General features: G+C 40.9%; 1 protein-coding gene across 1 annotated transcript; it reads left to right on the forward strand.

Annotated features, from left to right (window-relative positions):
* Nucleotides 1-15,765: 15,765 nt before the first annotated feature.
* srp9 (signal recognition particle 9) lies at nucleotides 15,766-19,772 on the forward strand. Its single transcript, XM_050058748.1, has 3 exons — nucleotides 15,766-15,956; nucleotides 16,140-16,208; nucleotides 18,914-19,772. Exons 1-3 carry the CDS (start codon nucleotides 15,885-15,887, stop codon nucleotides 19,031-19,033), a joined length of 261 nt encoding a protein of 86 aa, XP_049914705.1. The 5' UTR covers nucleotides 15,766-15,884; the 3' UTR covers nucleotides 19,034-19,772.
* The last annotated feature ends 1,051 nt before the right edge of the window (nucleotides 19,773-20,823 follow it).

The following is a 20,823-nucleotide window of genomic DNA, read 5'->3' on the forward strand; positions in this document are numbered from 1 at the left end:
GTAAAGGCAAGGTTGGATCATAATTTAGAATGAGTGCAGTACATAGGTGTTTATTTGCCAACTGCCTAGATCTGGCAATGCCAATATTCAACTATTCAGTTATTTGTTCATTGGGTAGGTATTCGGTTTTCAATTTTGGAATTCAGATATTCCTTTTTTTTCCCCCTTAGAAATGATAATACAGAAATTATGGATCTCAATATATAAATCTCAGTGTTAACCATTCATGGATTTATTCGTGGTGGGCAACCACAACATCAACATTACGAAATGGGTAAAATCTTATTTCACTGTACACTTGTGCGCAACGTAGTTATTCACTCAGCCTCTGCCCCACACTCTTTCATTTCATCTGTTCATCATGAGAGTTCTGCTAAGCGTCAGGGACAACATGTGAGAGTCTGCCTGTACCAGGCCATTGGGGGAGTCAATCGGACTTTTGAAATAGTAGCCACACTAGATAACGAAAACTCCCAGGTCAATCACATGATGCCATCAAGCTCAAAAAGACTTTTCCCCATAGAATGACATTGGAAGAGAGACGTCTGTAAATCAGTGGATACATTTTCTTGAGCGTCACAATACCCACACATTGACTTGTTTCATTATCAAGATTTGATCCATTCATTCTGATAACAGTAAGCCCCTCCACCAGCAAAGCCTCTAGTAGGCTTGCTCTATGGGTGCAATGATGCAATAGCTCTGGGTTGTCCACTAATCAGAAGATCGGTGGTTTGATCCCCAGCTCCTTCCCAGTATCCTTGGACAAGATGCTGAATGCCAAATTGCTCCCAATGACTGAGCTATCAGTATGTAAATGTCGAAGCAGGTGGCACCCTGTATGTTAGCCTCAGCCTCTTCCAGTGTGTGAATGGGTGAATGTGACTCTGTTGGGTAAAAGCACTTTGAGCGTTTGGAAGACTAGTATGGTGCTATACAAGTGCAAGTCTCTTTACCAATTTTACACCCTGAAAGTTGAACTTTTTTGGCTTCATGAACCACTGAGCAAATTTCATGGGAATGAACGAGCCTGCAATAACGCCGTTTCCAGTTCTTATTAAACATCCATGGCCCGCACACTCACACACACTGACAGGGCTAACTATTAGCATCACACAGCTAATGTTACCTAATGGTTAATAACAGGTTTAATGACAGAGTTAAACCAATTTGGTGTGGTGTGAGTTTGTTGTTTAATGGCTCAGTGTCAGATATTAGCCACGGCTGCTGTGTTAGCTTGTGCTAACCGGGCAGATAAGACGGTCATCAGCACTGACTCTAACCTACGTAACAGAAACACTGAATCTCATTAATCGAAATTTCAAATCCTAAATTTGTTGGAGATAGTATGCTGCCTCTGCGCTTCTGTTTCACAGCGCTTTGTGAGGTGTTGTCTAGGATTTGGAGCCTTTTATGATGAGCAATTATGTTCAGTCCCCCTTTCCCCCCTCTTGGCGAAGCTTCAAATATTCACTGTTGATTACTACCAAAGCTTTGGAGCCAAAAAAAAAAGGTATTTGGGACAGCCCTCCAACTGCCTCCAAACAAAGGAACAATTATAACCCCAAATTACACTTCATGAGGGCAGCAAAACACCATGTGAGGGAAACAGAGGGCAGCTTCTTAACATGCTCTGTAATATCCTGAATGTAAATGGAGTGACTCATCACAAAAAGACAGGGGATAAAGTTAAACACCAGTATCCCCCAACATGACTAAACAAGTGGACGTACATACAAGACATAATGGGTGGTGGAAGCCTTGAGATTAGAGAAGTGAGCTTGTGACAGGGAGGCTGCTGGTTTACTCACCAGGTCAACGAGGACACCGAGTATGATTGAAGTGAATGAGTAATGCTCTATTGTAGCTTCTGATGAAGACGCCCTTCAGCAAGGCACTTAACCTTGAGCTGCTTTCTTTGCCATCTAATAAAGTAGAAATACACACTTGAATACCGTCATATTTTGACAGCAGTGGCTTGATGCCATGTTTGCTGCTTGTGGCCACACTCAGAGCACAAAGTCATGTCTTTCCCTCTAGTGAATCAGCAATAATCCTGAGACAATTGTGCCTGTGATTACTTTGCTCCTTGGGTTGACTTTACCTCTGCAAACAGTCAGTCAGCAGACGGCTGAAACCTAAGATGTGAGGGATGAAACTCGTCTGGGAATGGATGGAAATAATAGAAAAAGAAGTTGCCTGTAAAGCGGCCCTTTTTGGAACAGATAGAAGGGGAAATGAGAGAGTGAGATTAAGGGGGGGATTGGCGGAGAGAGGCTGCGGAGGGAGGAGAGAAGGAGATAAGGAGTACGCAGAGCAGATGGTGGCGGGGAGCCAGTCGCGATCAAAATCTTCCCCAAAAACTTCAAAGGAAATCACTGGAGCACAATAACTTCTTTCTCCCGTCCTACTTCGCATGCACTCAACATTTTATAGCTCAATCCACCTTCAGATACGTTCAGATCAGCAGAGACATGGAGAGGTTGTTTGGGTTTAGACTCTTCCAGCTGATTAGTCAGTTTTAATGATTTCTTTCCGACATTTCATATGAATTATTCAAGATTGTAGTCACATCTCTGGCATAAGAATAATATAAAATCATATTATCGCTCTCCATGGATTAACGGCAGATCTGGAGGGAAACTTGGATCAGTCTCTGCACTATAATGTGGACAATAACACAGAAAAAGCCACTGGAGAGATTTATTAATTTAATGATCCATTCAAAAAGTTCATAAAACTGTCTTTGGCATCAAATGACATATAATTGTTGCAGTCTGGACACAGCCTTGGGAGCAGTTTTCTAGGTCTACTCGACTAAGCAGGGATAGACGCTAATATTTTTAAGCACTGTCCCCACGGACCACCAAGCTCCTAAATTTGGTGGCCAGGACATTTTCGATGGCCCAAATGTAAACTTATATATGAAAAAGAAAAAGCCAAAAACAAAAAGAAAATATCTTCATAAACAAATGGTATATTCTCTCACAGTCCATCTTTTCTCTTTTGTTAGTTGTTAGTGGCATAATATATGTTTTTTCTGCTAGTCCTATGAAAAAAAGTCACATCAAAAGATACATGAATGATTTTAAAGTCATCCAAATTATATCAGAGTTAACTACCATTTCTCACTGTTCTGTATTTAGTTTATGTAAAACAGCCAAAACTGTAACATTTAAAGATATATAGTTAGACATGGTGGTCCGACCTGTCTGACGATTCTGCTGTGCTTATTTTATGTTTTTTGTTGCTTTGCTATCATTTTTGATGAGGCACGAAAGGTAAACAATGTACTGCTGTGGACAGGTTAAGAGCAAAACGTATTCTAGCTACCTAAAAAGTCAATATTAGAGATGTACCAATACCGCTTTTTTCGTTCCCGATACCGATTCCGATCCCTGAACATTAGGTATCTGCCGATACCAAGTACCGATCCGATACCAGTGCGTAAAATAAAAATGGATGGGATATGAATTGTTGTATGTCTCAACTCCTAAAACTCTTTCTGCCTGTAGCGTGCGTATGCGTAATGACGTGAGGAATTACATGGTATCGGATTGGTCATAGACTGTACTCGCCAATACCACATTTTAGGCAGTATCGGAGGCATTTCCGATGTTGGTATCGGTACAACACTAGTCAATATCAGTGTAAGGATGCTATATTTGAATATCTGCTGCCCTTTACCTTATAAACCAATCAACGCAAAGGTAGACCAGCAACTCAGTGTTCTGCAAAATTAAATTCCTTTTCTTTGTCGATGGATTTAGGTGGCTTTGATATAACCGTCTCAATTACCTGTCAGTTACCAGTTACCATGTCGCCCCCTGCTTATTATCAGTTTGCGTGATAAAAGAGAAGAGGCAGACAATATTTGCTTCCAGTTTGTCACCAATTCTACCACACCACATTTCCACAAGAGGACTGACACAAGACAAAGCAAGTACTGTTACTGAAGAAATCTTAAGCCATGGGAGTTCAACAAAGACTGTAATATTGAAACTGACAGAGTATTAGGTTATGCTCCCTGGTAATGAAGTCATTCTTCCTATAATGATGTTACAGCAACATGATCTTTTAATCTGTCCTGTAAAGACAGAACTATACCATGACTCAGGTCCTCCGTGACTCTTTCTTTGCATCTCATTCTCTGTCAAGACTCAATAAAACTCAGGACGTGACTTGAGTCACTGACTGTATCCTGAGTCTTTTAAATCAATGTACAGGACAAGTTTATTCTCATTTTAAATTAGCCTCGGACTGACCTTATTAATACCTCATTTGGATGGGATAACTTGACTTCAACTGCTGAGTGACTGGGGGTGTTTCTCTACACATAAACAGTTCCTCCGGTGCGTCAGTTAGATAGATTAAAAAGTTCCCTCAGCTCCTGTCATTCATCTGTGGCATGAACCTGCAGCGCCAGGAGAAACGAGGCCTTTCAGCAGTTGTCAAGGCTCGTTACCATGACACTTCACAGCCCTGACACCCTGACGATGCTGCTTATCAAACAGCCTGAGATAAGCCGACATCAGCACTACGTGCCGCCTGACATAACGCAGGGAAACAGACTGACCACCATTATACATTCTCATCCTCATGGGTTAGGAATTTGCCCTGGCCGGGTATCTTTGACCTCAGCAGTCGGGATAAAACCACCGGCTATGTGCTGCTGAGTATCTGCTGGGCCTCGAGACTTAGAGAATCCACAAATCATAGAAGCCCTACACAGCTCAACTCAGAGTTGACCCAAACCATGAAAGCAATGGTTCTCCGATCACCACTTCTGAGTTACTAGGCATTTAAATTGCTTTTGTAAGGACCCTGACAGCTCTGATTGGCTATAATCAACTTGAAGTCCATCTTGCGCTTGTCACACAGAACTATTGTTCCTGACATGTCAGCTGAGCGAAGCAGGGAAATTTGATTCACTGCTGATTGATAACCATGAAAGGTTCCTCCATGACAAACTTGTCTCAGCTTTCATTGTTCAGTCAGCTCTTGCTGAAAATGAATGGACTCCTGGTGACTTCAGTTGCACAAGGTGTGTGCAACACAAGTAAGTTGTGTGAATGCATGACACGAAGCTGGCTGGTGAGATAGTGATAATGCATAGATAATGCTGAACTCCAGCAGTATGTGCTGAAGAACCAGTAGACCAATAACTTACTCCTTAAAATTTTAATTTTGCGGCCGATTTTGGACAGACTGTGTGCACTGTGTGTCATTGGAAGTCAGCATAAAAAATAAATAAGCTAACAAACTATTTTATCCAATTCAGTTTAACAGCATGTTTAGCTAACATTGTTAGCATGCTACCTGTGTAACATAGAGTGCGGGCATAGAGGTTCATAATATTTCACAAAACTAACTTCTCGCCTGACAGGCCAACCTCACTTATTCGTCGCCATTTCTGCAGTGACGTTTCCATCCATCCACAATGAGAGGCATTTCCTTGAGTTGAACACTAGAGCGCGTACATTGTATGGTATACAGAATTATCAATGACTGTATATAAAGATGGACAACATGTCTCTGCTTCCTCCCACTGTACAAAAATGAAGCCGAAATATCCCAAATAAGGCCGCTGCTGACGTAATTTTGAGCAAGAGTATTCACAGTAGCAAAACACACCAGTCTGTCCAATACTGAGCACCACAAATCACAAACACACCAACTGGCACACACAGCTGTCTAACATGTCATCAAACCCCCATTTATAGCTTCAAATAACTAATCAAAACCAAAATTATCAGAAAAACGAACATTTGAACATACAGCAGCGTGGTAAGAACTACCTGAAATGACAGAAACCATCTTTGGGAAAAAATGTATTTGAAGTCTGCTTGAAGTTTTTGGTTTAGTGCCCATGTCCCAGCCAAAGTTTTGGCTTCACTTTTGGGGAGCTGTCTTGTCATCCACCTTTGTATCCGGTCTGTGGGAATAACAAACCAAAACTGTGTGGAAACAAGGCGTTAAGGTTGTCACTGAGGCCACAACCTTATGGCACACTAACACACACTCACAAGTGTCCTGCATGAGTCAGCTCTGAGCAGCTGGGGCCGCTACTCACACACACACACATATACTTATACACACACACACACACACACACACACACACACACACACACACCTGTTGCACCCCATGGACACATCAATACCTCCCCAGTGGTCATTAATTTCTCCCTTTGAATGACAGCAGGGACAGCATGTGTTTAAAAGCTACAGAACAGCCTGGTCAACAAAAAGGACCCATGTCTGCCTGCTGCTGCTGCCATCAGTGGTTTGCTGATGTTCAATTCCAGCACTGCTCCAGTTCGAGGACACATAATCCAAAACGCATAGGCAGTTTAAAAACGACTAATGAGAAAGTTGTTCAAAAGTATGAGGAAGAGGAGGGAAAAACATGAGAGGGATGAAAAGTTAGTGGTTTCCATTCTGGGACATGAACACAACATGCGGCTCTTTGAAACAACCAAAGCTATTGTTAACCACAGTTTGGCCTACAGAGAGATTCCAACAGCTGGAGTCAATTAGGGGCTTTCTTTAAGGGGGCAGGCCCCATCCACACTGCAAGTCTCACTTCTTAATACACATACACACAAAGTTAGATCAGGGATGGAAAAAAAAATCAGGGCCAAACACTTCCATAGAAGCTGTTCTGACATTTGAACTTTCTCTGCATGGAGCAGAACATCACTCACAGCCCCACGCCAAGGGAGAGTATGTGACAAAAGCTGCTGTGCTGTGTTAGACGCGTCGAGCGGAATCAAGTAAAAGCAACGCTTTTTGCCTCATCAGCAGCCTCGGGCCATTTTTAGGACGCATTCCTGAGGGGAAGGCAATTCAACACAAACTAACAACAAACAGCTCTCATGCATGTGGTTCTTGATAAACAAGGTCGTTTCTAGACCTTGACACGAAGATGGCAACATAACTGTGGCATTTCAAAGACATTTTAGCTCAAGCAGTGTGCAACAATAGTGTTACAAGAGATTTAGAATCCCCCCCAAAGAGAAAGCTAAATGTATCATGTATTGACTCCAAAGTGAAAAAGAGACAAATTATTCAGCATGTTTCTTTTCCAGTTCTGCCCACATAACCTTCACTATGACTTAATACTGAGCAGTTTCCCTCCGTCTTTAAGTACACTCAGCTTGGGGTCATTCTTGCCCTTCAAGAAACAGCCAACATCATGTTCGCGAGGAAACAAAGACTCCATCCATGTTACACAACAGCCACACACTCTGTACATGGCCTCAGACGAGGCATCTGATCCAGCAGTATGCTCATGCAGCCCGTTCTCATTCTGAATTTGTCAAATACCAACGCTTTGTCAGTGATCTGGGCGTTAGATACCGACGAACAGAGGCACCTTTCGTGGCAGTATAATACACACCGTTCGGCAGCAGTTGTTGACGCAGGCCACCAACCAAAGTCGTCAAATTCTGGCGATATGTCACTGGACATCAGTGTAAGATACTGACACACAAGGACACCTTTCACAGTGTATTGAAACGCACCAGACAGCAGCAGTTAGGAACATAATCGAAGGAGCTGGAAAGGCGCTGTTGGGTGGGTGTGAGGGGAGGTAGATGGATCCAACAATACCTGAACTTTCACCCAAGAGCCCACTGTTCACTTGCTATGTAACCATTGCAGGTATTTAGGTTCCTTATTGTTGTCCTCTCAGCTATAATCAATGCTGTAACTTCTTTTTCTTTTTTTTGCTGCTACGAGCACTTTGTCGACCACCAACAAGAAAACCAGCACTTTATCTATGCACATTCCTGCCTTGCACTTTATATCAGGAGCTGCTACTTGAACTGCCTTTTAGTGTTTTGTATTGTTGTTCCTCCCTGCACTGTAACAACTTGGTCATTTTAAATGTGGAAATTGTATGTCTGTATTGTCTCTGTGCTGTCCACTGTTCATCTGTGTTTTAGGTTTCTCATTTGTATTTCAGATTGCGGTCTGTGTCTATTGTGACCCTTGATAAATTAAATAAACTAAACTAAACTCCTATGTAGACGGGAGAGAATTTAATGCATGTAACCAGTGTAAGTTGACACGGCGTCCTAGAACATCAACAACAGACACAACAGGTTACCTTACATGTGAAAGTCAACGGACAAAGCGGCAATATTTGATGAGTTGGGATGAGAATGTGTTGGCTTATGGGTGTCAGATGCCGAGGTATAGATTTGGGGGAAGGGGGGAGGGGTGCAGTGGACATGTCCTGTTCAATATTTATAACATGTGCAGTTGCCCCCACCAATAAAGCATGAAAAGTATTAGAGGACTTCTATTTAGACAAAATTTAAGACATTTACATCATAAATTGGTGCAGAAAAGACAGAGTGGTGCATAAAAATTCACCAGAATGCCAGAAAATAAGCGTTTTATGCTCAATTTTTTATTTTTTATTTTTTTGGCAGAGGACCCCCAACCCCCCCTTTAATCTGTGCCCTCCCTAATGTTGAAACCAAACCTACGCCCTTGGACGGGGGCACCCTGCCTGCTGTACAAAGACTGTCACCATTGGTTTTAAAAGGTGTAGCCCCAACACACCTCTGAAATGTGTCACGGAGTGTGTGTGAGTGTATCCTCTCCTTCGCACAAGCACAAGCGGTGTGTCTACTGTGTGTTTAGAGACTCCCCATGTCATCCCCCAGCTGACAAAAGTGCACGAGCTGCTTTGAGGACCGACAAATACAGTGTGTGAGTGCGTGCGTGTGCGTGTGCATGTGCCAATGATAATGTGGCATCAAATAAATGCTACCCCATCACCAGTGCTGAAAGATAATCCCTCTTATGCAGTGTGGGAGTAGCAGCAGGAATGAGCAAGCGAGCGCCATTCCAAACCCATGCACGTCCACAAATGCAGCACAAAGTGAGTGTACCGTTGAATGAGCCTGTCGGTGCCATGAAGCCGACGACATTCAGCCTGTAATAAAGCTAACATGGCACTGCGGGCAAACGCTGCCAACAGCTTGTTCAACACAGTGAGCCAGTGCTGCTGTGTATGACATATCAAAGCAACATGTTCAGCTAACATCTCAGCTGTGGCTCCCAACTCCTGACTTTCATCTTGTTATCTCCCACCGAGCACACACTTCTCCGATATCCCTTCATATTTAAGAGCCCCAGAAGCTTCTTACCTCATGACGAAAGTGTTGTCAGGCCAAATATATCACAAAGTCCTGCAGGGGTATCAACGACGGGTGACTTGTAGTTTTCCCAAAAGTTCACCGCTCGGTTCAAGGCTACAGGCGACCAAGATGAATGGGGCTCCGACGGCGTGACAAGAGGCTTCACAGTTTGCAGGCTATCCGGTAAAAGTACAAAAAAAGAAAAAGAAAAAACAAAATTGGGATTTAAAAAAGGAAACAGTCGAAGCCTACATTGTCTAGAGCATCGCGGCTCCGCTGGTGGTGAGGAGTCAGTGGGAACAAAGTGGAGAATCGCAGCGTTTCTCGCCTTTTTCTGACGCACTCGGGTCGGTGTGATGCGGCGCTGTGCCGGGCTGCTGCCGGTCTGCTGCCGCTGCCTGCTGGCTGCAGCGCGTTCATGGCCGCACCGACAGGCTCCTACTTTAAACATGCCACTGTCACACAGCTGAAAAACGATTTTTAATTCACTCAAGCTTCATATTTTATTAAAGGGGGTACATTGTAAGGGAAAGGACACATTAGAAGAAGGTACATATGGTTGTTTTGGGTTGTTTTAGTGCAAAAATGAAGTCTCTGAATCCTGATTACATTCTTACAAAGTTTAAAAAATCACTGAAAGGCAAGGTGATAATTATTCGGACAACATAATGTAGCTATTATTAGATGTAGAGTTTACCAGCCTCCCCACATCGCATGATAACCTCAATATAATTTTCTATGAAACACAGTTTATTTAATTAACTGTAGCCTGTTAGTGACCGCACATCGCTTAGATTGCTGGGGTCACATTTATAACAAGGCTAATATGGCCTCTGATGTCCGCCACCTAAAATACACATCTAAATGTTGGATTATATAAGAAACTCTTTCGTTGCGCCTTTTTATGAGCGCTGTATTAATGCGTATTCGATTTCCCACGGTACATGAAGGCAGCATTTGACGCAACTTGTGGGACGTAGCACGTACAGGTTGCCCCTGACAACTGAGTTGGCTCTCTTGCTGTATCTGTCTGTGATGTTGAGCTAGGACCAAAGTGGACTGAAACTATTGCAAAATATGTATATGTATGTTAAATCTGCTTTTTTATAAATAGCTACATTAATCCCAGAATGTTTTTCAAATCATGTTGCACAAATACAACAGTACACATTGTAAGTATTAACTATAAAAATAAAAATAAAAAGTCACTGCTACAGCTTCTGACTTTTTCCAGTGTACAATCTGGACTAAAATGCGAATTGCTCTTAGGGCAAACCTCAAATCTGTAAAAGTATGGTGAAGATGCCCGTTAGGCCACCTGAGGACAGTGTCAGTGGCTGCACTGTGTATGAGGAAAGTTTGGACTCCATTACCCACATGGCACAAAAGCCAACAAAATGGCTTCTGATCGTCAACAAACATATTTTTCCAGGTGGCCAACGCAAAAACACAAAAATGCGAATCACCCTATCTACAACCACTGTTAGGTTTGTCCAATCTGGGCTACTGTAGAAACATGGCATTTCAACATGATGTACTCCATGGACAAGCACACAATATTAACAGCTCATTGAAAGGTAACAAAAACATACCAATTCTTATTTTCAGGTCATTAGACAGCAAAGAATACATACCTATTATGTTGTTGTCCATTTCTGCCAATGTATCCCCCTAAATCCTACACACTGGACCTTTACACATGGGCCATCAGCAACAGCAAGGGTTGGCTTCTGGAGCTCCAGCCCTGAATCTTTTAGATTTTTAAAATGCCTTCAACTTTGTGTCATTTCCCCTCAGTCTCTCTGACTAGACTGTAAAATCAATGGAGCAAAAAATCAGTTACTTCTGTATTTGTGTATGTCACATTTATACACTGACTCTGTTAAAAATAGTAACATTAGAGAATTGTCATCCTCAACATTTGTTGTGTTATGGCATAGGAGACATTTAAGTTTATTGATAACATGTCCTGTTATTTAGTTTGAATATATCTTGCAGTGTTATTTTGGACACTTGGTGGTGGTCATTAGATGCACCGAGTTGTACATGTGGGGGCATAAGAGACAGGAAGTGGAGGGCACAGGTAAAGGGAGTGCATACAGTTCTCACCAGAGCAACAACACTCTACAGCCTGCAGAGCTGCTAATAACGACTGCAAAATCTGTTGTATTGTGTTTGCAAAAGATCACTCCCTACCTGTGTATCAATGGCATCTGGAAAAGAGGACATTGGGAAAGTTTGAAGAGTTGCCATTATGTTAGTTTCAGAGTGATGAAGACAGTTGGAGAACAATTATATACAATAAGAAGTAGGCTCTACGGGATGATTTCTTTTCTTGGCAATTATCATGCTTTTCCCAGTTGCACAAAACACCTTAAGTCTTCTCCTTAAGGTTTCATTAAAATGTTCACCTAAGTTTTTGTGGTTTTCTCTTTGTCTTGGCCTTATACTTAAGGAATCCCTAGACCGTTGCACAAAAGACCTTAGCAGCCAAAGCAAGGTAAAAAAAGAAAGAAAGAAAGAAAACTTAACGAACCTCTGACTCTATCTTAACTGCAACATAACCGAGTTTATGGTGATAAAAAAAAACTAACACACCCTAAGAGGAGTGTTCTGCGACCAGGAGAACCCAAAGGATACGCTTTTGATCTTACACTATAGATCTGACTGAATTTATTTTTGTTGCGTTACAATTGTTTTCTGTTTTTTGGGGATTAAATTTACTTCGTAGTATGTCTTCTCTATGATTGTATTCCTCCAGAGGTATAATCTTTTCCTCCTCTGACCAATATGGTTTCTTTGTCACCATCTAACTACGAGCCAATGAGTCCAAGCAAACAAACAATCTCCATGGAAACTTTTACTGCTGTAAAATCTCTTTCAACGCAGTAAGTGAGTCAGTGTTTTCCGTTGACTAAGGAAACCATTTAAGGGATTCTGTGCAATTGTGTAAGTCCCTCAGCTAAGGAGAAATTAATCCTTAAGTGTCATACTTAAGGAGAAAACTTAAGGTGTTTTGTGCAACCGGTCCCTGATTTTTAGGCATTCTGTTATCTTTAGTGGGTTGAAAAATGTGCAGATAGCGGCCTTTAAAAGAGGAAAAACATCTCCACAGGGAAGCATGGCCCCGAACCCCTAAGTAAAGGTTGGGCCCTAAATGTTTACAACACCTGGCTCGACCCATGGAGGACATGATTTCTGCCAAATAAAATCCACAAAACTGTGCACTGCTGCCACAATTGTTCATGATAGGAGCGTTTATGAAGGCCGCAGCTCAAAGGAAAACACTGAAATCAGGAGGAATCGGAAGGTTATCTTTACAAGGATAAAGAAAAAACATCTTATCTAGATAGCTTCTGATACCTTTGGATTTTGGAAATTCAATAAAAGTGCTAAAAGTCATTTTGTCACCCTGATGTCATCATGACTGCACCAGCATGTGTTTCTGTGTGCCTACCATATGTGTGTGTGTGAGTGTGTGAGTGTGTGTCATGTGTCCATCGTGTAACATTATACATCACCATTACTATAATGGCACAGCAGCAAATGAAGTCAGTACTATAAGCCACTTATCCACAGAGAGACCGAAAGAGGCTTACCAGAGCCGAGGCCAACTCAAAGTGTTTACCGCCAAAAATTAAATTTCTTTTTTTAGCTCAGGGGGATTCTATTCTCCATTATATTATTTTGATCTGACTGCAAAGCAAAGAGCATCATGAAAATGTTGATCATAAGAGAATGGCATGAATAGCACAGTTAGGTCCTTTCTGGCCTTGCAGTTAAATCCAAGCTGAAGGGAAGCCCTGGCTGGCCTTGTTCGACCCACTATGTGAAATGAGTCTCAGACTGTATCCTGACGTGTAGACTGAGGAAGACAACAACACAGTAACAGCACATCTGAACCCTTGATCTGCTGTGGATATGTACTAACCATGTTGTTTAAAGGAGGCTCAGCTGCCCCTGGTAGTTGTCTGATGTTTTTGAAGAGGATTATGAAAGAGTTTTCTAAAAAATAAAAAGGTAGAGGCAAAGGTCACATGATCAGCTCTTCTGCCTTCATGTAATGCCACTGCACTTTGGTTTAAAGGTTCCCCCTCTGCGGAAAGGGCAGATTGATTTTAGCAAAACAACACCAGCACTTTTAACTTGCAATTTTTGCCTGGTCTTTCACGTTGTCAGTGGGACTTTATGCTACAACTCTGTGTAATCTCTATATTCAAAAGGCATATATAAAGTCACATTGGAGTAACTGTGACACTGACTGCTTTATTTCCATGCTTTTCATGCTGCAATCTGAAATAGATGCAAGTCAGGCACTGGGGTGACTGAGCTTCAACTGACTCAGCTGATGATGAATGAGCCATCAGCACACCACCCACTCCTCACCAGCTCTGTTATTGTGACATCTAACACACTGAACGAGTAAATGTCATTAGATCTGAAAGAGATGGAGCTTACTCTCCTGATACACTCGCTGTAAAACGCACAGGAAAAAAGGGAACCGGCCAAATGTTGACGTGAACCTCCTATATCAGTCTTATGAGTTCATCTGAAGTCCTCAGCTTTCCAAAAAACATACCTAAACTTTCTCTGCCATCTAGTGTACAACTTGTGAAACACCACCAGCTGGAGCACTTTATCAAAAACACTACTAGTGGTAAAAGTACTTGAGCACCAAATTTTGAGGTAGTTTCTGAGCACTTGAGATACTTTATGCTGCAAACTTCAAGGGGGTATGTTAAACTGACAGCTGTAGTTGCAGATTCAGATTTTACATACAAAACATATGATTGATTTGTAAACACTGCTGCTACATATTAATAGCAGGAAGTAGGGGAGAGCAGGGTCGGTTGAGACATTTTTGTATCAACGGTAACCCTTTGAACTCTGAGCAAATAGGTGCAATTTCTTTCAAAAGCATGGGGAAAAAAGGCAATGAGCAACTCAGTAAGAAAAGTCCCACAAATTGCAAAAAAATTAATGGATTTAAAAAAATATATTTACAAAAAAACTATGGAAAAACGATATGTATTCTTTTACTTTTTTCAGAATTTTTCTAATTTTAAAGGCACTTTCAGGTAATTTCCTTGTTTTTTTTGTTTCTTTTTAAACTAATTTTCTTGTTTTTAATTTTCTCTTTTTAACTACTTCATTTCTTGCTCACTGCCTCCTTCCCACGTTTTTTTTTTTTTTTTTAACAAATTCAAGCCCCAGGTTTCAAAGGGTTAAATAAACTCTTCCATTACTAACAGACTACTTGAAGAGAGATGAAAATAATTTGATTCCTGAATAGATACAGGTGTCTGATAACAATTTATCAAGTATTCTAGAGCCCAACCTAAATGTAAAAGGCATCATTTTGTTGGGGGAGTGACTAAGGTCAGTTGGGGTACGTTGTTCTGGGCAAAAATAAATAAATAAATTACAAAAAATTGCAATCTAAATTTCCAATATATCTTTTTTCATATGTGACATAACTAAGAACAGTATGGTAGAAGAAAAATAACAAATGAGCCAGATTGTACTTACATTCTGTGGACTTCAAAATTGTGACTAAAATTTGAGGAATAGTCAGAGTTGAGAATGAAAGCTTTCTACCGAGTAGAAATTGTCCCCCTGTCCCAGCTCTCCCCTAGATACAATTAGCTGCATCTCCACCAGCTACAAGAGTGCTGCTCGCATGTTAATGCAGCAGTAGTACTGACTATTTCTACATGACAAAAATGACATACTATTATTCTAATATAGTACTTTGTATGTTTGCATTGTGGCATTGATACCTTAGAATGATCTGGGTACTTCCTCCATGACTGAGCAGCAAACATTCATTTCTGGTTTTAAGAAAACACATCAGGACAAGAGGAAAATAAAGATTATAAATAATGTATTATTATGTTTAAATTACGAAATAATCAAAAGTCTCGTGCAATTCTGTGTGTGATGTGTCCAAGTGTCTCTATAAACCAGCAGGAGCCATTGCTTGACGGCTGTGGGTAAGTGCCCGGTTCAGTCTAGTTTATTACTTTAAAATGTACTAATCTCCTCTCCCCAGCAGATCTGGTCTACCCCCAGTGCTGACTCCATCCGGCTAAGGCCTTGACATTTGTGATACTGTAAAAGCCTTTTGCTGGGCAAAGGTAAATCGTTTTCAGACAGCTTTAGTGCAACCACTAGAGGGCGACATGCAGAATTCCCCACACCATTATGTACAGGAATGTTTCTGGTCATACGACTGGGCATAATTTCAGAACAAAAGTCCGTTTGGGGTATGAGGCATTGGTTGCTATGTGCAACTTTGTTGAGTGGTTGATTCAACCCAAAGTATGAATCACTATGAACAGACAGTATCGCTTTGCTGATTTTTATTTGAATCATGGGTGTAAGGGTGACAGTGAGTTGTAGAGTTTAATGAGAACTTAACTGCCTCCTTGTCAAGTAGGACGGACATTTGTGATGGTACATTTTAAACTTGAATGGAGGGGTTCACAAATACAATCAAAGCTTCTGTTTTTTTTTTGTTCACTATTAAAAATTTCTCAAGAAACGTAACTCATATTCGACATGCTTTTGTTTTGAAACCGTAACCCGGAAATGGTTTCGGCTTCACTCTCTCTTCACGCTGATTGGCTGTGCTCACGCTGGTGCTGATGTGGTGTTCTGAAGTTAGCAAAGCTGCTCGGCCGATTCAGACAGATTCTTTGGTTTAATATAACTTTGCTTTGTAAGAATAATGCCTTACTATCAGACTTGGGAGGAGTTTGCCCGCGCAGCAGAAAAGCTATATCTTACAGACCCCATGAAGGTAAAAACACTTAATTTCATAGCTAGGTTCGCATGCTAGCGAGATAGCATGTTAGCCGCATAGCTCGTTAGCGACATGAATGTGCCAGCTGCGGGTCTGGTTTCTTGACTTTTAAGTTCACTAGTTACTTGTATAATACATAAATGTTATTCTTGTATTTATTACGTGTTGCTCTGTTTCTAGGTAAGAGTGGTTCTGAAGTACAGACACTGCGACGGCAACCTTTGCATCAAAGTGACCGACAATGCTGTGGTAAGTGAGACGTGGAAATTGTGCTTTAATGAGCTAATAGTATCACGTCATTATGTTTACATCAGACACATATAAAACCTTTCTCTGGTTGATCAGAAAACTACACTCTCTGCGTCCTGTGCTTATTGTTCGTTTAATCTGAGGTAGGACACCAGTGTCTAATTCATAGAGTCAAGTTAACAAGCTTATTTCAGTTATATAGCATTGGAAATAGCTACACAAGTTTTGCAACATACACATGCGTCTTGCACAATAGTGTTATGTGTCTGGTGGTCATACCCCAGGAGTTTCTTGCATTTGTGTGAATTTTTATGCAGTCATCTTTTACATAAATGAAATAATTAATGTAAAGGAAGACAAAGTTCATGTGGCAGGGTGCAATTCAAAATACAATGGAATATAATGCAGTTAGGCTCTTGGGGATACTGTTGTGCTTTCAGATATTTAATCTGTATAACTTTTCTCATTTAATCTTATCTCTGCTGTGTCAACACACGTAGCATGATTTACTCTTTCCTCCTCCTTTGTGGCTTTTGTTTGGGGAAGTATCCTCTTCAATGTGCACTAAATCTCGTCAGCAATAAATTAATTCATCTTAATTAATTTACAGACCCCTGAATTCAGCAATATTTCTGCTCCTGTTCAAAGCTTTCTGGACATTCAAAATAAATCCCACATATCTGTGTTCACTGAAGGGTATTCTTGACCCTGTTTGTGATTGTGTCTGGATGAGACAGAAAGGTTTAGGGAGCTGGCAGTGCACTGCTCTTCATCAGAGGTGGAAAATCATAACTACTTGAAAACACTTCTGATCTGGCATGCCTAAATCCCACCATTGCATGGCTTACCATCCACACAAATATCACCTGAATAGATAGGCAATAAAAGCCCTTCTTGCCAGAGGACCTGAGGACATTAACTGCTGTGGGAGATACCTGCACATCAGTGGGCTGAAGGTGACGATGTGTTGAATGAAATCATGTGGCTAATAAACTGCTTTTGTAGTTGTAAGATGTCAAATTAAATGTGGCAATACTCCCAAAAAGGGGCATTGGCATTTTTCTTTTTTAACTAGTCCTGTAATGTTATCACCACACTTACAGTCGCCATCTTTCTAAGCTCAGCCTCCTGTTCCACCTGCAGAGATGGACCTCTGGTGTTGTGTGCTGCCCACTACAATATATCACCTCAGTACAGTATCTGAATAACAATTTGATAAAAAGAGGAGTGTCTGTATTTTTGATGGTATTAAAATCATACTTCCGGGATTCCTAAATAACCCTGTATCCTGTAATACCTTGACACCACCCAAGCCTAGTGGACTGTCAGGAAATGCTAAAACATGAACTTGTGACTCAAAGCAACCTATTCTATTATGACTTTAAGCAGCTGTGCGGAACTTTGCTTTTTCGTTGATTATAGTGCCCCCTTTGGTCGAAGCGGTATGACACCCACAGCCTGGTGTCGTAAAATTCCGACTGCAGCCGACATTCGGCTTCCTATCACTGTCCCGTTTAGCCTTCCTCTGTTCTTTTTCTTTTAGATGGTGCTCCTTCTTTATCCGCCATGACAACAAAAGTACAACCAAATCGTTATAGATACATCTGGTAAAACTGTTATGTGTTCAGCAATGCCCGCTGCGTACCGCTTTCTCGAAGAACACTCTCTGTGAACACAGCTCTTCTTCTTCTCTCAATTTATTGGCGGATCGCAAACAACTTCAGGTGCATACCACCACCTACTGTACAAGAGTGTGCAATGCGTCCGAAATCATTCACTACTCCCTACTACATGTCATTTAGCCTGTTTCTTAAATCCCACTCATAAACACGGCTCCTTCTTCTTCTATGGTTTAATGGCTGCGGGCCGCTGCGGGCGTGCAGACTTACTTCCGCCTCCGGGTGCCGTATTCTGGTTTGCTGACTTCCACTGTGTCCGACCTGACCGAGGGTACGCTAAATAGCCATATAGAGAAAGGCTTTTTTGTCGCTGTTGGGTTCAAATAAATATGCGGATCTTCAAGGGGGGGTGATACGAACTAGGGACAGTTTTATAAATGGTAAAAAGTTCCGCACAGCTGCTTTAACTCTCAAAATCTCTCTTCTTTGTATTTTAACGGTGGCCCTAATACTCTGTCATTCTTGACAAACTAGAATAAATGCACAAGTTCACATGTTCAAAATATTGAGGGGGGCGTACCACCTGCATCCCCTTTCGAGGTTTGCACCCATGAGTGTGTCTACAGACATGCTTTTGGCTCTGGGTGGCCTTAATGTTGACTGTAAAGAAAATCAAAGTGTTTGATAGATCAACCAAAGAATTGCACAAAAATAAGTTATGGCCTGATGATGACACAAGATAAAGTTGGAGTTATTCCTGATTAGTGCCATTTAGATTCATCTTCATGGGAACATGAACATCTGCACCAACATTTGGTGCCAATCTGTCTTGAGAAGTGACAATTTTGGCCTACTGGTGCTCAAGGAAACATCAAGGAAGGCAAAAGCATGAATGAATGGTTGCATTTAATTTCACCATGGCCAAGGGAACAGGTCAAGCCAAAACAAATGGCACTTCTATAATTCTATGTTTGATATGTGACTTCTTTATCTGTGACGATAAAACTGATTGTGTCCCCCCAGTTGGTCAATTTAATGTAATAGCAGCTATCATGCCTTCATGTAGTCTTTTGTCCATCTCCACAGTGTTTACAGTACAAGACAGACCAGGCCCAGGACGTGAAGAAGATCGAGAAGCTGCATGGAAAACTGATGAGACTCATGGTGTCCAAGGAGACGCACAGTGGTTCCATGGAGACAGACTAAAATGCTCTAGAGGCGCTGACCTTCTCGAGCACCTGGACTGAGTTCAGTGGACACAGTGGTTGTTGAGAGCACAGTACCATCGGAGTGCAATGTGGAGTCTGAGAGATGGGCAGTTGTGTAGAGGGAGTGTGGTGAGATTGATGTGGCTGCCTACACTGATTTAATACAGTCAGAGATGTGATATATATACTGTATATATTTTATTCTCAGGATTCTGTTTTTATAATACTTTCTTCATCAGAGATCCCGTTATCCTGCTTTTCCTTACCAGACATTGTGATCACATCCCTGATGGTATTACTATAAAGTAAGGTCAGTGTAGGCTGCTGAGAAATTTTAGGAAATGTAGAGAAGATGAGGGGTAATGTGGGACAAAGTGTCCAAAAAGTACAAATCCTCTGCTGCAGCGGAAGCAGCTTTGGCTCCTTGATTTCTTTAGAAGAGCTTGCATTTATTTTCAGTTTTAAAGATGATGAAAAGAACGGGCAATGAAGACATTGCATGTCTTTTCTATTTACATCTATGTGGCTATGTTGGATTTGGTTTCAGCATAGCAAGTGTTTTTTTTGTTTGTTTTACTTCATGGACTTGTGCCACATGAATGAAGCAGGACCTTCTGATTTCCTAGCAAAAGCGTGGAGATAATTTCTGCAAAGAACCCTCCCACACCTCCAAATGCCATTTTGTTGTCAGAGAATGATTACGTTACATGTTGAATAAATGTTTATTTACCCCAGTACAGCCAGTATCTCTCCTGTATTCATCTCAGTGTGAGTTAAGCTCACCAGGATGTAGTCATAACAAAGCCGAGGTGTGTTCTTAGGAAACAGAAGTTAAACTAATCACAATAAAAAAAAAAAAAGATAGGTGCTAGTTCCTTTTTTAAAAATGGAATTTTTAAAATTCATGGTTGAAAAGAAAAGTGGTCAAATGTTGCTTTACATTTTTTACAGGTCTTACAGATGTTTCTCTCTGTGGTGTACTTTGAAGAAATTGCCATAGTGTCAAAATAATGTTTCATTTTGCATGTTTGGTGAATATCTCAAACCTAACAACACCTGTGATCACCATGTTGGCTAGTCCTCATCTGCAGGATACTACATGCCCCATCATGCACCACTGGCAATTAGTCACTTCATAAGACATTGAGAATGAGCACCTTCACATTTTACAATCACATGCTACTGCTAGTAGCTATGGAAGCCCATTTCCACCACTTGATGGAAAAAAATAAGATCTAATAACTCAAAATAATGAGATACTAAGTCAAAATAATGACTTACTGACTCAAAATAATGAGATACTACGTTGAAATAATGAGATACTATCTCAAAAATAATGAGATACTAAGTCAAAATAATGACTTACTAACTCAAAATAATGAGACACTAAGTCAAAAAATTAGATACTATCTCAAAATAATGAGATACTAAGTCGAAATAATGAGATACTGTCTCAAAAATAATGATACTGAGTCAAAATAATGACTTACTAAGTCAAAATAATGACTTACTAACTCAAAATAATGAGACACTAAGTCAAAAATAATGAGATACTAAGTCAAAATAATGACTTACTAACTCAAAATAATGAGACACTAAGTCAAAAAATGAGATACTATCTCAAAATAATGAGATACTAAGTCGAAATAATGAGATACTGTCTCAAAAATAATGACACTAAGTCAAAATAATGACTTACTAAGTCAAAATAATGAGACACTAAGTCAAAATAATGAGATACTAAGTCAAAATAATGACTTACTAACTCAAAATAATGAGACACTAAGT

The sequence above is a fragment of the Epinephelus moara genome, chromosome 12 (assembly GCF_006386435.1).
Source record: "Epinephelus moara isolate mb chromosome 12, YSFRI_EMoa_1.0, whole genome shotgun sequence".
NCBI lineage: Eukaryota > Metazoa > Chordata > Actinopteri > Perciformes > Serranidae > Epinephelus > Epinephelus moara.